This window comes from Erinaceus europaeus, chromosome X (assembly GCF_950295315.1).
Source record: "Erinaceus europaeus chromosome X, mEriEur2.1, whole genome shotgun sequence".
NCBI classification, from domain to species: Eukaryota; Metazoa; Chordata; class Mammalia; order Eulipotyphla; family Erinaceidae; genus Erinaceus; species Erinaceus europaeus.
This window is the reverse complement of record NC_080185.1, coordinates 77007821-77025588: the sequence shown is the minus strand read 5'-3', so window position 1 is coordinate 77025588 and position 17768 is coordinate 77007821. Positions and strand designations below refer to the sequence as shown.

General features: G+C 40.4%; 1 protein-coding gene across 1 annotated transcript in view; it reads left to right on the top strand.

Annotated features, from left to right (window-relative positions):
• Nucleotides 1–16647, top strand: part of GDPD2 (glycerophosphodiester phosphodiesterase domain containing 2) — a 33606-nt gene extending 16959 nt beyond the window's left edge. The window contains exon 16 of the mRNA XM_060182837.1: nucleotides 15748–16647. Within this exon, the coding sequence (XP_060038820.1) occupies nucleotides 15748–15758 (11 nt within the window). The 3' untranslated portion in view covers nucleotides 15759–16647. The remainder of the gene's footprint in view (nucleotides 1–15747) is intronic.
• The last annotated feature ends 1121 nt before the right edge of the window (nucleotides 16648–17768 follow it).

Sequence of the window (17768 nt, the reverse complement as noted above, 5' to 3'; positions counted from 1 at the left end):
AAAATTTTGTCAGAAAATAGCTTACCTGAAAGGACACACAGCCTGAGTTCCAACCCTGGCACCGTGTAAGATTTTGATATCACTAGGGGAAACTCCAGTGCTATGGTGTCTCTCTGTGTTTCTGTCTCTTTAGCTAAAATTAAAAAAATGAGAAAATTCAGCCTGAGAGTAGTGAAACTGTGCATATGCACACCTTCCACATCACTAATGAAAAATGTTTGAGTTATTTATTTTATTTTAAATTTTTACCAGAGCATTGACCATCTCTGGCTTACGGCAGTGCTGGAGATTGAACCTGAAACCTCTGAGCTTCAGGCCTCAGTATGCTGCATAAGTTGCTGTACTGTTTCCCTGGTGTGTGTGTGTGTGTGTGTGTGTGTGTGTGTGTGTGTGTGTGTGTGTGTGATATCATTGAGACTTCACCACTCTAGAACAACTGTTTCATATAGAGAAAAATAGAACAAAAAGGTGGAGCACCTGGTTAAGTTCACATATTACCATGCACAAGGACCCAGGTTCAAAGCCCTGGTCCCCACCTGCAGGTGGAAAGCTTCATGGCGAAGTAGTGCTGCAGATGTCTCTGTCTCCCTCTCTATCTCCCCTCCCTCTCAGTTTCTCTCTGTTCTATCAAATCAAATAAACAACGTAAAAAAAAGGTAGGAGATAGCATAATGGTTATGCAAACTGATTGTCATGCCTGGGGCTCCAAAGTCCTAAATTCAATCCCCTGCATCACTATAAGTCAGAGTTGAGCAGAGCTCTGGTAAGAAAAAAGAAAAGAAAAGAAAAAAGGAAGAGAAAATTAAAGAGAGAGAGAAAAAAAGGAGAAAAGACATCATAGCACTAAAACTTCCCCTAGTGCAAAAGGGCCTAGGCTTGAACCTGAGTCACATGCATGGCAAACCAGGTTCTGTTGGACCATCTTGCCAGCTCTTCTAAAATTGCCAATGTGGCACTATTTTATAATTGCTTGTAATTTTGAAATTAGAATACCAATACTTCAAGGGTTAAATATTCTTAAAATTTTATAAAGTTACTAAGAAAGGAAGTTCTTCTTCTAGCGTTTGCCCTTCTTCCATAGCCAGTCAACAGCGTCAGGTTGAGCCTGATGTAAAGTTTCGAGACCTCCTTTGAATCTGGAGAGGTGGCAGTCGTTGACTATGTGGGTCATAGTCTGTCTGTAGCCGCAGGGGCAGTTCGGGTCGTCTCTGGCTCCCCAGCGATGGAACATAGCGGCGCACTGGCCATGGCCTGTTCGATAGCGATTGAGGAGGGCCCAATCATAACGAGCTAGGTCAAAGCCGGGTTGACGCTTGCAGGGGTCTGTGATGAGGTGTTTGTTCTTTACCTCAGCTGACTGCCAACTCTGTTTCCAAGAGTCTGGAACAGAGAAGTTCAGTGTAGGTGTAGGGGACCAGATTGGGTGACGAGACGTCAAGCGTTGGACAGGGTGGGCGAAGATATCCGCGTATATTGGCAGGTCCGGTCGAGCGTAAACGTGGGAAATGAACTTAGATGATGCCGCGTCCCGACGAATATCTGGCGGGGCGATGTTGCTAAGAACTGGCAGCCATGGAACCAGGGTGGAACGGATGGTTCCAGAAATTATCCTCATGGAGGAATATAATTTGGAATCGACCAAGTGGACATGGGGGCTGCGGAACCATACTGGGGCACAGTATTCTGCAGTGGAATAGCATAATGCCAGAGATGATGATTGTAGTGTGGAAGCGCTTGCGCCCCATGAGGAGCTGGCCAGTCTTGCAATGATGTGATTCCTCATGTTCACCTTTGCTGCAGTTTTTATGAGATGTTCGTGAAATGACAGAGTGCGATCGAGAGTAACGCCAAGATAGACTGGCTGGGCTTCATGCCGGATTCTCGTATCGCCAAGCTGCACATTAAGCTCACGCGAGGCCGAGGCATGGTGTAGATGGAAAACAGATGATACCGTTTTTGCAGTGCTAGGGATTAGTCGCCATTTTTTACAGTAATCAGATATCAGAGACATGTCTTTCGTGAGTGTTTCCTCGAGGATGTCGAACTTGGATGCCTGAGTTGCACAGCAGATGTCATTGGCGTAGATGAACTTCCTTGAAGAAGTTTCTGGGAGGTCACTGATGTAAATATTAAATAGCATAGGAGCCAGAACAGAGCCCTGGGGGAGGCCACTTGAGACAAGTCTCCATCTGCTAGACTTGTCACCCAGATGCATCTCTTTTGGAGAAGAAAGGAAGTAATTTCAAAGAAAGCAAGATGAATGTTTCAGTAAAGAAAGATAAAAGTGTTGTCTCAAGGTAAAACTTTATAAAATGTAATAAACATATAAGAAAAATATCGGAAAAGCCAAATATTTACTCTTCAAACTAAAATCATGTATCAAGCCTTAAATTGTGTTTTCTCAGAAGCTGCTATAAGGATACAGTCTCAAAAACATCACAATTAAAATACTTTGCTTTAACTGTTTGCATCTCATACATCATTCATCAGGCATTAAAACCTGAAGACTCACCTGGTAGAACACACACTTTGCCATGTGTGAAGACCTGGTGTGTGTGTGTGTGTGTGTGTGTGTGTGTGTGTGTGTGTGTGTGTTTCAAGCCCCCATCCACTGTAATGGAGCACCCGCAAGAGAAAAACTTCACAGACAGTGGAGCAGTGCTGTGATGTCCTGCTCCTCCTTCTCCTCTCTCTCTCTTCTCTCTCTCTCTCTCTCTCTCTCTCTCTCTCTCTCTCGTCTTTCTTCCCTTCTCTGTCTCACACCCTCTAGATTAAAAAAAAAATCCACAAGGAGAGAAGGAATTGCACAGGCATGGAACCTCAATAATAGTACTATTGGAAAATAATTATAATTTAAAAATAAAAATAACTAGAATTTAAAATGTGTGTTCACTAGTTTGCAGAAACAGGGAATACGAACTGCAGTGAATTAAGGTCTAAGCACTTATAATAAGTGTAATTGGAAAAATATAAAGATGAAACCCTAGCAATGAAAGGAAAATTTTATTCTTCTTTCTTGCTTCCCTTCCCTTTCCTTTTTTCCCCCCTCTTTTCTTTATTCTCCCCCCATTTTTTGCCACTAGGCTTATTGCTGGGGGCTCAGTGCCTGCACAAATAAACCATTCCCAGTGGTCTTTGTTTTTTTAATTTTTACTATTTTAAATATTTATTTATTTATTTATTCCCTTTTGTTATTCTTGTTTTTTATTCAGTGGTCTTTGTTTTCTATTTTTTTTTGAAAGGGGAGAGAGGGGACAAGGGAAGAGAGAGAGAGAGAGAGAGTGAGAGAAGATGAGATGCAGCATTGTTCCACCACTCAGGAAGTTTCTCCATGCAGATGGGTACTGGGTTCTAGAACCTGAGCCCTCATGCATAATAATTCTTGTGCTCTACCAGGTGACCTGTCACTTGGCCCATGGAAGGAAAAATTAAATAGTATTAACCCTAGGAAAAGAAATAATAAACATTTTTGTTTATTGAAATTGTGTTTTTTCTCAAAATTGCGTTCTTGAGTTCTTATTAGAGTTTGGAATGAAAACACCCAGAGGAGAAAACTTAATCATTATTCTAAAAGACCTAAAGGAAAACAAAACAAGCGACAACAAAAGAAGTGTAGTAATTTTCAAGTACAAACTGCTAGAAGGGCAGCAAAATAGCTTCCCTGAATAGTGTGTTGTTTTGCCATTTACTATACCCAAGTTTGGGCCCAGTCCCTGGCACACTGGAGAAAGCTTTGGTGCTCCACTGTTTCCCTCGCCCCACACCCACCTGGGTGGGTGGGGCTGGAACTCAGTACTTCGTGCTTCAGAGTTCAGTACTCTAGTCACCGTACCACCTTCCAGATCACAAATAAAAGTGTTTTGAACACATGGAAGAATACTGAGAATAAAATGATATTTTTTTAAATAAGGAACTCTATATGGTCAAATTGTATAAGATCAAATGAAAAGCCAGAGAAACGGATCTAAGTGTTAGAGCAACAGCTTGTATGTCTGAGGCTCCAGAGGTCTCAGATTCAATCTAGCACCACCACAAGCCAGAGCTGAGCAATGTTGCTGCTCTCTGTCTTTGATAAAATTGAAATAGCATTTTTGTATTTTAAAGATTTATTTATCTACTAATAAAAGAAAGAGGGGCATTACTAGAACAGACCTATTTATCCCTCCACTTGGCATCTACAACAAAGGCACAGCAATACATAGGAAATATGCACAGATAGATAATTTATGGGGCCAGGAGATAGTTCACTACACATGAGGACCTAGGTTTGAGTCCCTGGCCACCACATGGAAGCACCCTACTGGGAAGATTCTCAAACAGTGGAAGCAATTATGCGATGTCTTGACCTCTCTCCATATCTTTTATCTCTCTTCCTTTCTCTGTCTCTCACCTTCTACCTAAACAATATAGTCTGTTGGGTGTGGTGGAATCACATAGGCATGGAGTCCCAGTAGTGAAGCAATACTGTACTGTCTTTCCTCTTTCTCTTTCTGTATTACCCTCCCTATGAAAAAAAAAAAGTCTGTTGGATACAGTGAAATTATGCAGACATGAAGTTCCAATACAGCACTGGCAGGAAAAAAAAAGATAACTTCCACAGCAGAAGACAAAATGTTCAGCATCCAACTGGCAGGACACAGAAAGATACCCTCTTCTTAGAAAATAATAGGCTCTTCAAGTGACAACAAATTACAACCAGAAGAGTTCTATAAGGTGTGGGTTTCTGATCTGGTAATAAGGAGGATATACCCAAACCCCAGCTCCTTGATCCTACTACTATAGCTGTACAACAATGCAAAAAGGGAAATTAGGGGCTGGGTAGTGGCATACCTGCTAGAACACTCATGTTGCAAAGTGCAAGGACCAGGGTTCAAGCCCCAGTTCCCATCTGCAGAGGGAAAGCTTCATAAGCAAAAAAGGGAAATTAAACACTGCAAGCTGTAAAAGGAGTGAGATAAAGTCACAACTACAGTCCTTATGATTATGCAGTAGTTTGCTGGAGCTCTAGGAGAAGCCATATTGGAATTCAGTTTTCTTAGTAGTAGAGCCTGGGGACAGATACTTGAATCACAATCTATTCTCATCAGACCCAGAGCACATACGTTATACTGTCACTACCAATACTAGAGTAGATGGTTATAGTGGCAAGATCCTGGCTGGGTGGTGTGGAACTGAGCAGGATGCCAATTTTTACCTTAGTTTTGTGAGTCCCTCTGTTCTCACAGCCTGGATTCTGAATTTCCCCTTTATTATGATTTCATCAGAAATCAAAACTCATATCTTTGCTGTTTTTATACTTATTATTGATTTTAATCTTTATTATTTACTTATTAATCTTTATTTATTTATTAGGCTCATTATCAGGCTCAACCTGACGCTGTTGACTGGCTACGGAAGAAGGGCAAACGCTAGAAGAAGAATTTATTTATTGGTTAGAAACAGCCAGAAATTGAGAGGGAAGGGAGAGAGAGAGAGAGAGAGAGAGAGAGAGAGAGCTGCAACACTGCTTTACCACTCACAAAGCTTTACCACTCACAAAGGTGGGGACCGGGGGCTAGAACCTGGATCCTTGAGCATTATAACAAGTGTGCTTAACTAGGTGCACTACCACCAGGCCCCTTGTTATAGACTTTTTTATAGTGATGGTGGCAAGAGAAAACAGGAGCTTCTACTCCACCACTTTCTTTAAAAATAAATACATCTTTAAAAGAAAGAAAGAGGGTTGGGGAGACAGCGTAACGGTTATGTAAAAGACTCTCAGGTCTGTGGGTCAATCATCAGTATTACCAAAAGCCAGAGGTGAGCAGTGCATTGGTCTTTCTCTGTATCTTTCTGTATCTGTCTGTCTGTCTGTCTGTCTGTCTCTCTCTCTCACATTAACACAAACTAAAAATATTTTCAAATAAATGGTAAAATGACTTTATCAATTGCCTTAATGCAAAGATAACTCTAACTCATGTCTTAACTGTCTTATCAGTTACAGAGTTTCTTAAATATTGGCTGTAACTTCCCCTCATGTATACACATTGTATAAAACATCTATACCGAAGTCTAATCTTTGGAACAGTTCTCATAGAACAGTGTTAGAACTTTTCTTGGATTCAAATCCCTCTTTGATGTGAGTTCTCAGTTTGATTTCTCAATACGTCCACCGAAATATCTAAGTTTCTTCTTCTTCCCCCTACCTCAGTTAACACAGAAAACAGCCAGTCGGGGAGTCCAGCGGTAGCACAGCAAGTTAAAAGCATGCGGCAGAAGTGCAAGGACCGGCATAAGGATCCTTCGACCCCCCCCCCCACCTGCAGGGTTGTTGCTTCACAGGTGGTGAAGCAGGTCTGCAGGTGTCTTTCTCTCCACCTCTCTGTCTTCTCCTCTTCTCTCCATTTCTCTCTGTCCTATCCAACAACGTAGACATCAGTATCAACAACAATAATAACTACAACAATAAAACAAGGGCAACAAAAGGGAATATATATGGAAAACAGCTAGTCTAATGGGAATGGGACTTGGGTTGGGCAATTTAACCCTCTCAATTCACTCTAGCTCAGAAATTCTTATTCTTCAATCAATGCAGTTTAGAGGGCCCAGGTTGAAGGGATACATTTTCTGAGTAATTTTTAGGATGTGTGTCTCTATTTACAAACTGTTTAATATAAAAAAGATTTTAAGTTCTGGGGTTTACCAGCCTAGCCCTGACTTGATCATAAAGAAAGATATTCATTCATTTGTCCATTATAATAATAAGTAAACTTAGTCCACTGTGTACCAGGTAGTATACAAAGTGTTTTACATTTATTCCTCACCAAAAAATCTACTGTTCCTATTTTACCAATAAACTGATATTTAGAGAGGAAATTTCCAAGACGACACAACTCGTGATTAGGTCAGGTATGACTGAACAATCACTGTATGCCAGAGTCTAAGAATATAGAAAATAACACTTCTTTTTTTCCCTCTCTACCTAATAAGTATTTATTCACCCATCTAGGCCAAACTAAAAGAGATGTCTCTGTGAAACTTGTGTTAGGTCTACCCCACCACTCTTGTAAGTAGAGTTGATAGCCTGATTTTCTTCAAATCTCTGTAAAATGTCATTTCCCCAGGAGTTAAAATTCTCTGTTTTCTAATTCCATATCTGGAAATTTGAGTGTCTCAGCAAAAGGGTCTGCTTATTATTCATCTTCACTTGGATGTCTAATAGAGTTCTTAAACTGAATCTATCCAAATAAAAACACTGGTTCTTTCCCTCAAAGTGACCCCTCCAGAGAGGGGTCATCTAAGTCAATTACCATTTCACCTTTCTAACAGTTCTGACCCCCCAAATCTTGCAATCACACCTCATACCCAGTCTCTCAGCAAATTAGAAAATGTTGCCTTTCTCTTCAAAATTTGTCCAGAATCTAACCACATTCAGTTTTACAACCCTGACCCAATGCACCATCACCTCTCACTTGGATCACTGAGTAGCTTCTTTGCTGAACTTAGAGCTTCTGCTTTTGTTCCCTAAAGCCTATTCTTGACATGGCTTGACAAGGATCCTTATAAAACCAATTAAGATAACCTAAGTAGGGAGTCAGGTGGTAGGTAGTACAGCGGGTTAAGCGCACATGGCACAAAGTGCAAGGACCGGCGTAATGATCTCTGATCGAGCCCCCGGCTCCTCACCTGCAGGGGAGTCACTTCATAAGCGGTGAAGCAGGTCTGCAGGTATCTGTCTTTCTCTGCCCCTCTCTATCTTCCCCTGCTCTCTCCATTTCTCTGTGTCCTATCCAACAATGACGACATCAATAACTACAACAATAAAACAACAAGGGCAACAAAAGGAAATAAAAAATAAATATTTACAATTTAAAAAATAAATATTAAAATATATATAATCTAAGTTGGGGCAGGTGGTGGTGCATCTGGTTGAGTGCACAGAATACAGTGTACAAGACCCAGTTTTGAGCTCCCAGTCCCCACCTACAGGGGAAAAGCTTTGCAAGTGGTGAAGCAGTGTTGCAAGTATTTGTCTGTATCTCTCCCTCTCTATACCCCCTTCCCTCTAGATTTCTGTCTCTATCCAATAAATAAATAAAGATAATAAACATTTTTTAATATTTAAAAAAAGATCATGTAAGTCATTGATACTAAACTCTACAAATGTAGGGTTTCTTTTTTTTGCCTCCAGGGTTATCATTGGGGATCAGTGCCTGCACCAAAAATCCACTGTTTCTGGAGGCCATTTTTTCCCATTTTGTTGCCCTTGTTGTTGTGCTTGTTGTAGTTGTTGTTGCTATTGTTGTCATAGCTGTTGTTGTTGGATAAGACAGAGAGAAGTCGAGAGAGGAGGGGAAGACAGAGAGGGGTAGAGAAAGATAGACACCTGCAGACCTGCTTCACTGCTTGTGAAGCGATACCCTGCAGGTGCGGGGCAGGGACTCGAACCGGGATCCACACTCTGGCCCTTGTGTTTTGTGTCATGTGCGCTTAACTCTCTGCGCAGCCCCCTCCAAATGTAGTTTTAAAGTAAAATCAAAATCTTGTAATGGCCTACAAGACCTTACACATAGTCCCCTCTTAAATATTTTATCTTACCTCCTGAAAGTGCTCTTCACCTCCCTCACTCTATTCTGGCTACTTAGTCTTACTTGATTCTCCTTGAATAAGTCAGATGTACTCCTTTATCTAGGACTTCCATACTGGGTGTTCCCTTGCTAGGTACACTCTTCTGTATGACTCAATTCCTAACCTCTTGAAGTCTTGTTCAAATGTTAGCTCCTCAGTGAGGCTTACCGTGAGGCAAGCAACCTATTTATTGTTTTACCTCTTCTAATTTCCAATTTTCATTAAATATAGAGGAACTAGATAACAGACACTAGACGGCACAGTGGATTAAGTGAACATGGCACAAAGCCCAAGTACCACCATAAGAGTCCTGGTTTGAGTCTCTGTCCTCGATTTCTTTCTGTCCTATCCAACAACAATGGCAGCAATAACAACAACAACTATAACAATAAAGGCAACAAAAGGGGAAAAATGGCCTCCAGGAGCAGTGGATTCATAGTGCAGGCACTGAGCCCCAGTGATAATCCTGGAGAAGAAAAAAAAAAGACACCAGAAAAATTCTAAATGTATTAGGGTATTCTACAAAAACAACTCACCTATGTGCTAGAGGACAAGGAGCTGGAGTTTTACCCAAGGAAAGCCAAGGCTCAGAAATGCAAATAAATAATCTTTTGGCTCACATAATAAAGGTATTCATTATTCTTGAAAAAAAAACAGACTTGTAGTCTTCAAAGAGCCAGTCTTCTAGTTCAGGGTTCAGTTGGAGTAGACACATTTCTCCTTACTTCTCCCACTAAGTACTGCTGAAACTCTAGATACTATATATAAAACAAATGTTTTATATAGGCAATGGAATGGCTGGCAAAATAATCCACCTGGATATTGCACTTGTTCTGCTATGAGCATGACCCAGGCTAGAACTTTGCCTTTACCACATTGAAGAAAACTTCAATGCTATTGTCTTTGTGTCTATATCTGTCTCTACTTCTGCCTCTACCTCTATCTCCAGCTCTGTCTCTATCTCTATTTCTGTCTTTACCTGAAAAATGTCAGCCCAGAGTGGTGAAGTTTTATCAATGACCTCCAAAAAAAGCTAATGGGGAAAAAAGGGCAGACTGATTATGCATTCCAGTGTCTTATCAGGAGCCAGTTATGTTCCCTGCTATTTATTTTTTAAATTGAGGATATGCTATTTTATTTTTTTAAGTTAACCTTTTTTTCTCTTGCCAGTTTTTTTAATGGTGATTTCACTATTTTTTAAAATTTATTTTCCCTGGGAGTCGGGCTGTAGTGCAGCGGACTAAACGCAGGTGGCGCAAAGCACAAAGACCGGCATAAGGATCCCGGTTCGAACCCCGGCTCCCCACCTGCAGGGGAGTCGCTTCACAGGCGGTGAAGCAGGTCTGCAGGTGTCTATCTTTCTCTCCTCCTCTCTGTCTTCCCCTCCCTCTCTCCATTTCTCTCTGTCCTATCCAACAATGACAACAACAATAATAATAACTACAACAATAAAACAACAAGGGCAACAAAAGGGAAAAAATAAATAAATATAAAAAAAACTTATAAAAAATTTATTTTCCCTTTTGTTGCCCTTGTTGTGCTTATTATTGTTGTTCTTACTGATGTTGTCATTGTTAGATAGGACAGAGAGAAATGAAGAGAGGAGGGGAAGACAGGGAGGGGGAGAGAAAGATACCTGCAGACCTGCTTCACTACTTGAAAAATTCCCCTGCAGGTGGGGAGCTGGGGCCTCCAACCGGGATCTTTTATGCTGGTCCTTGCGCTTTGTATCACGTGCGCTTAACCTGCCGCACTACTACTAGACTCCCACACGTTTTCCTTCCTTCCTTCCTTCCTTCCTTCCTTCCTTCCTTCCTTCCTTCCTTCCTTCCTTCCTTCCTTCCTTTCTTTCTTTCTCTCTCTCTTTCATTCATTCTTTCTTTCTTTTTTGGATAGGACAGAGAGAAGTTGAGAGAGGATGGGAGACAGAGAAGGGGAGGGAAATATAGACACCTACAGACTTGCTTCACTGCCTGTGAAGGGACCCCCTCCTGCAGGTGGGGAACCAGCGACTCGAATCAAGGTGCTTCACACCATGTGTGCTTAACCTGCTGCACTACCACCCGACTCCCTGATATGTTGTTTTACAAATCTGTTGTTGTCACAGAGGTACAATTTCACATCTGTTCATGACAGGTGTCAGTATACCTCAACAACCACCAAATGATCTCTCTTTATCATAAGACTTACTGCCCCCCCCCAGTGTTCTTTTAATCCTTTTCCACCTTCTGCTTTTGAGTCCTTGGATCTGTTGAAATAGATCACAATTTATTTAAGTATCACCCTGTATTTTCTCTTGCTTTGTCTCTTTTTAAATTTTTAACTTATCTTTATTTATTTGTTGGATAGAAAAAGTCAGAAATCAGGGAGGGGGTAGAGAAGGAGAGAGACAGACAGACACCTGCAGCACTGCTTCACCACTCACAAAGCTTTCCCCCTGCTGGTGGGGACTGGGGGCTCAAACCTGTGTCCTTGTGTGTTATAAAATATGTGCTCAGGGGCTGGGTGGTAGCACAGCGGGTTAAGAGCAAGTGGTGCAAAGCTCAAAGACCGGCCACCTATAAATGAGACAATCTTGTATTTGTCTTTTTCCTTTTGGCTTATCTTACTTAGCATTAATAATGTCTTCAAGTTTCATCCAAGATGGTGAAAAGTAAATGGCTTCATAATTTTGAACAACTGAGTCAATTGTGTATATACCACAACTTTCTTAGATACTTATCTTTCATTGGGCATCTGGTTGCTTCTAAAGTTGGACTATTACAAATTGTGCTGGTACCAACATAAGTGTACATAGATCTCTTTGGATAGTTGTTTTTGTTTCCTTTGGATAGATCCCCAGGAGAGAAATTACTGGGTCATAGGGTAGGCCTATTTCTAGTGTCCTGAGAAATGTCCAGACTGTTTTCTACAGGGGCTGGGACAATTTACATTTTTACCAGAAGTGTAGAAGAGACCCTTTTTCTTCACATCCTTGCCAACATCTGTTGTGCTTGTTCTTCCTAATGGATATGTTAAATGTTAATTCTCAAAAGTTTAAAGTGCCAAGTGAGGAGCTTCTACCCATACCTGCTAGTAACAGTGTAGTTTTCCCCCTACCTTTGATGGCAAAGTGTTCCCAGTAGTCTAACAAAAATTTTACATAAGATCCAGAGTTTCATAATATAATATCACCAAATTTTCAGGATGTAATAAATCCTGAATTTTGTCATATCAGGAAATTCTGAATTTTAAAGAGAAATAAACAGTGCCAACAGAAAACTATCAATGAGCTAATAATTATTCTGAAGCAGCCAACATTTAAAAAGCTTAGAGTGAAATTACTAATAAGGTTGAATCAAATAAAAATAGTTTATCTAGAAAAAATAGGATATATAATAAAGCATCAAACAGAAATTCTTGAATAGGGTCAGAGAGGTGACTATGTGGTAGAGTGCAAGTCTAGACTTGTCAAGCCTTTGGTTTATTCCTTGGCACTACTTCAAAAAAATTAGAACTTATAAGGCAGGATGGTGGCACACCTGGATGAATGCACACATTACAGTGCACAAGGACCTGGGTTCAAGCCCCTGTTCCCTACCTACAGGGGGAAGATTTATGAGCAGGGAAACAGTGTTGCAGGTATCTCTTTGTCTCTTTTCCTCTCTCTCTCTCTCCCCTTTCCATTTCTCTGGCTCTATCCAAAATAAATATATTTTAAAAAATTAGAACAACAGAATACAATAACACTACAAATATGAACATATACACATGTGCACACACACATTAGTGAGATGGTCTGGGAGGTGGGGCAGTGCATAAAGCAATGAACTCTGTCTTAAGAATGAGGGTTAAGCGCACGTGGAGCAAAGCGCAAGGACCAGCGTAAGGATCTGGGTTTGAGCCCCAGGCTCCCCACCTGCAGAATAGTCACTTCACAAGCGGTGAAGCAGGTCTGCATGTGTCTGTCTTTCTCTCCTGTCTTTCTCTGTCTTCCCCTCCTCTCTCCATTTCTCTCTGTCCTATCCAACAACAACAACAACAATATCAATAACCACAACAATGTTAAACAACAAGGGCAACAAAGGGGAAAATAAATAAAATCAATATGAAAACTTAAAAAAAAAGAATGAGGTCCCAAGTTCAGTTCTGGTCATCAAATGTGCGAGTGATTCTCTATCTCTCTCTCTCACTCTCTCTCTTTCTCTCCTGTCACTCCATAAATAAATAAATAAATAAATGTTCTAAAAAGTGGATGGGCTCATCTGCATGTTGTAGAGAGCAGAGAAAAGAGTCAGTGAGTTTGATAGAACTTTATCCCTACAATCTCATGATCCTATAAATCAGCACTGAATAATTAATAGAAATAAAATATAAGTCAGTGAGCTTAAAAATAGAAAACTAGAAATTGAACAGTCTGAACAACAATGAGAAAACAGACTCAAAACACTTTTACAAAAGACTTAACTTCCATATAATTGGAGTCTCAGAAGGATAAGAGAAAATGGTTGGAGGGTGTGGTTGGTGGTGTTCCCAGTAGAGTGCACACATTCCCATACACAAGGAGTTGGGTTCAAGCCTCTGTTCAAAAGCAGTAAAGAAGTACAACAACTCTCTCTCTCTCTCTCTCTCTCTGTCTCTCTGTCTGTCTCTCTCTCTCTCTCTACCTTCCCTCTCAGTTTCTTTCTGTCCAATCAAATAAAAAAGGAAAGTAGATGGAAGTGCAACAGTTTAGAAAAAACATTTGAATGCTCCCCAAATGTGAAAAACACATAAATCTACAAATTCAAGAATCTGAATAAATCTCAAGCAGGATAAACTCAAAGGAATCCACACCAGAGAAATAATTTAATTAATAAAGCATAAGTTTTGTATACCTGAGGCTTCCAGTTCAACCCCTAATACTGTATATATCAGAGTGTTTAGTTAAAGATCTGTTCATTGATTTTAAATATTTATTTATTTATGATAGAGGAAAGAGAAGGCAGGAAGGAGGAAGAGATATAGAGAGAACCAGAGCATGTAATGCTGGGGGTCAATCTCAGGACCTCATGCTTGAAAGTCCAGTGCTTTACCCAGTATGCCATCTCCTGAACTGCCAGAGTGGTATTCTGACTTCACTGACTTTCTCTCTGTCTTTCATGTGAAACTATCTCTGTACCTCACGTGAAATTATATATATTATTTTATTTTACTTTTACCAGAGCACTGTTCAGCTCTTTAGGGGCCGGATGGTGGTGCACCTGCTTGAGTGCACATGTTACAATGCTCAAGGATCCAGGTTTGAGCCTCTAGTCCCCACCTGCAGGGGAAAAGCTATACAAGTAGTGAAGCAATGCTGCAGGTGTCTCTTTTTCTCTCTCCCTACCCTCTCAATTTCTTGCTATCTATCCAATAAAGATAATTTTAAAAATTAAAAAGAAAATAAATATTTAAAAGATAAAAATAATTATAATAGTTGATAGTTTATTTTAATTAACCTTATGTATTTATTTATTTGGATAGAGACAGAGAAAAATCAAAAAGGGGAAGAGAGATAGAGATGGAGATCAAGAGAGATACCTGCAGCACTGCTTCACCATTACTGAGACCCCCTCCCAGGTGGGGATTTTGAACTAAAGTCCTTGTGCACTGTAATGTGTGCACTTAACTAGGTGTACCATCACCTGGTCCCTATTTTATAATTTATTTTCTGTGAGAAGGCTTATCAAGGCTGATTTTCCATTCAGATAGGTAGAAAGGGAGTGAGGAAGAGAGGGAGAGTTACCACAGCACCAGAATTTCCTCCTCACCAGAGCTTCTTCCCACGTGGTGCTAGGGCTTGAACCTGGACCACAAGCATGGCAAACAATGTACTTTATCTGGCAAGCTATCTTTCTGAATTAAAAAAAAAAAGATATGAGTACAGTCAGGGAGGTAGATAGCAGTAGCACAGAGGACCTTCATGGGAAAGATACCAAGTCTGATTCCCACTACTGTCAATAGTCAGAGTTGGTGATGTTTTTGTTGAGAGAGAACCAGCACTTTACTCTGGCATATGAGGTGCTGGGGATGGAACTTGGAACCTGCCACATGCAAGTCCTATGTTCTACTACTGAGCCACCTCCTTGGCTGCAATGAATTAGTAGTCTTACAAGCAATAAAAAAGCACTACTTTATCCACAAAGTAAAAATAAGTCTAATATAAGCATAAGTTTCACCAGAAGCCATGCGGTCAGAAGGAGATAACATGGCATATCTTAAGTGTTGAATGAAAAGAACTAAATGGAAAAATCATAGTATCCTCAGAGGAAAAAAAAATAATAAAAAAGTTGCTAGAGTCTGGGGGAGGAGGGCCAGGGAGGGGTTGAAAATGGCATAGGGGTCCTGATTGGGGTGGTGGAAAAGGACCTAAATTGTGGGTAAGAGTGTTTTGAAGACACATAAAGGGAGATGAGAAGTTGTACCCAGGTGTCAACAACTATAATGTAATCCATTAACCACTCAGTTAAAAAAAAAAAAAGAGGCTAAAGTTAGTTTGCGAAAAGAAAGGGGGGAGCTGGTTGGTTGTACACCCAGGCATACATGTTAACATGTGCAAGGACTCACAGATTCAAGCCTGTGGTCCTCTCCTGCAGGGGCAAACAAAGGTTCACAATTGGTGAAGCAGTGCTACAAGTATCTCTATGATTCACTCCCTCTCTATCTCTCATTCTCTTTCTTAATTTCTCTGTCTTCATTCAAATAAATAAATATCTTCTTAAAAAAGGACACAGTAGGGAGTCGGGCTGTAGCGCAGCGGGTTAATCGCAGGTGGCACAAAGCACAAGGACCGGCATAAGGATCCCGGTTCGAACCCCGGCTCCCCACCTGCAGGGGAGTCGCTTCACAGGCTGTGAAGCAGGTCTGCAGGTGTCTATCTTTCTCTCCTCCTCTCTGTCTTCCCCTCCTCTCTCCATTTCTCTCTGTCTTATCCAACAATGACAACAACAATAATAACTACAACAATAAAACAATAAGGGCAACAAAAGGGAATAAATAAATAAAATAAATATTAACAAAAAAGAACTAAAAAAAAAGGACACAGTAAACAATGGAACATCCAAAAGGAAGAAAAGAATGATTAAAAATGTTACTAAATACAATAGACTTTCCATCTCTTCTTAAATTGTCTAAAAACAGGTGATGATTGAAGCAGTAACCCTAAAATCGATGTGGATCTCAATGTGTATGGAGGAAATATTTAATAACATCATGTTATAGATGGGACAACGTAAAATAATAGAAAGTAAAGCAGGTTCCTGCACTTCCCTCAACCTGGTAACAAGAAGACACCAGTCGATTTTTGTGCTGATGAAATGGTACTGTGTCTTGACTGCAGTGATTATTACAGGAATCTCCACATGTGGTAAAATGGCATAGAACCATCCACACATTGTATCAATGTCAATTTCCTGATTTTGATATTGTAGTGCTATAATTATGTAAGATGTAATCACTGAGGGAAGCTGTGTGAAGGGCACATGGGTCTTCTCTGTACTGTTGATATTATGCAACTTCCTTGTAAATCTATGAATATTTCAAAATGTTTTTTTTCCTTGATTGGCTTGAAAATGGCTGAAGACAAATGCAATCTAAGAGTCTTGATTGAATTCTTTTTTAAAAAATTTTTATTTATTTTTATTCCCTTTTGTTGCCCTTGTTGTTTTATTGTTGTAGTTATTATTGATGTCATTGTTGTTGGATAGGACAGAGAGAAATGGAGAGAGGAGGGGAAGACAGAGAGGGGGAGAGAAAGATAGACACCTGCAGACCTGCTTCACCTTCTGTGAAGTGACTCCCCTGCAGGTGGGGAGCCGGGGGCTCGAACCGGGATCCTTATGCCGGTCCTTGAGCTTGGTGCCACCTGCGCTTAACCCGCTGCGCTACCGCCCGACTCCCTGAATTCCTTTTTTAAACTGAATTTTGATGTTTAAAATTCTATATGGTTAATTTAGGAAATTTCAGTATATTTTTGGCATTAGATGATAATAAAATTATATGAAGTCATTACTAATTTTCTTCTTTTTAAAATTTCTTTATTGGGGGATTAAAGGTTTACAGTTGACAGTAAAATACAATATTTTCCACATGTATAACATTTCCACATAACAATAAAACCCCCACTATGCCGTCTTCTGCTGTCATGTTCCAGAACCTGAACACCCCCACCATCCCCCACACACACCTGAGTGAGTCTTTTACTTTGGTGCAATACACAAACTCCAGTACAAGTTCTGCTTAGTGTTTTCCCTTCTGATCTTGTTTTTCAACTTCTGTCTATGAGTGAGATCATCCCATATTCATCCTTTTGTTTCTGACTTATCTCACTTAGTATGGTTTCTTCAAATTCCATCCAAGAGGAGGTAAAGAAGGTAAATTCACCACTTTCAATAGCTGAGTAGTATTCTATTGTATATATATATACCACAAGTTACTCAGCCACTCATCTGTTGTTGGACTCCTGGGTTGCTTCCAGGTTTGGGCTATTACAAATTGTGCTGCTATGAACATAGGTATACACAAATCTTTTTGGATGGGTGTGTTGGGTTCCTTAGGATATATCCCCAGGAGAGGAATTGCAGGATCATAGGGTAGGTCCATTTCTAGCCTTCTGAGAGTTCTCCAGACTGCTTTCCACAGGGGTTGGACCAACTGACATTCCCACCAGCAATGCAGGAGGATTCCTTTGTCTCCACAACCTCTCCAGCATTTGTTGCTGCTACCTTTTCTGATGCATTCTGGCATTCTCACACTTAACAGGAGTTAAGTAGTATCTCACTGCTGTCTTTATTTGCATTTCTCTGACCATCAATGACTTGGAGCATTTTTTTCATTTGTTTATTGGCTTTTTGAATCTCTTCTATGGAGACTATTCTGTTCATGTCCTCTCCATTTTTGGATGGTGTTATTTGTTTATTGTTGTTGCTGCAGAGTTTGGTGAGCTCTCTACATTTTGGTTATTAGCCTTTTAAAAAAACTTTTTTATTATTTTTCCCTTTTGTTGCCCTTGTTGTTTATCGTTGTCATTGTTATTATTATTGTTGTTATTGCTGTCATTGCTGTTGCATAAGACAGAGAGAAATCAAGAGAGGAAGGGAAGAGAGAGTGGGGGAGCAAAAGATAGACACCTGCAGACCTGCTTCACTGCCTGTGAAGCGACT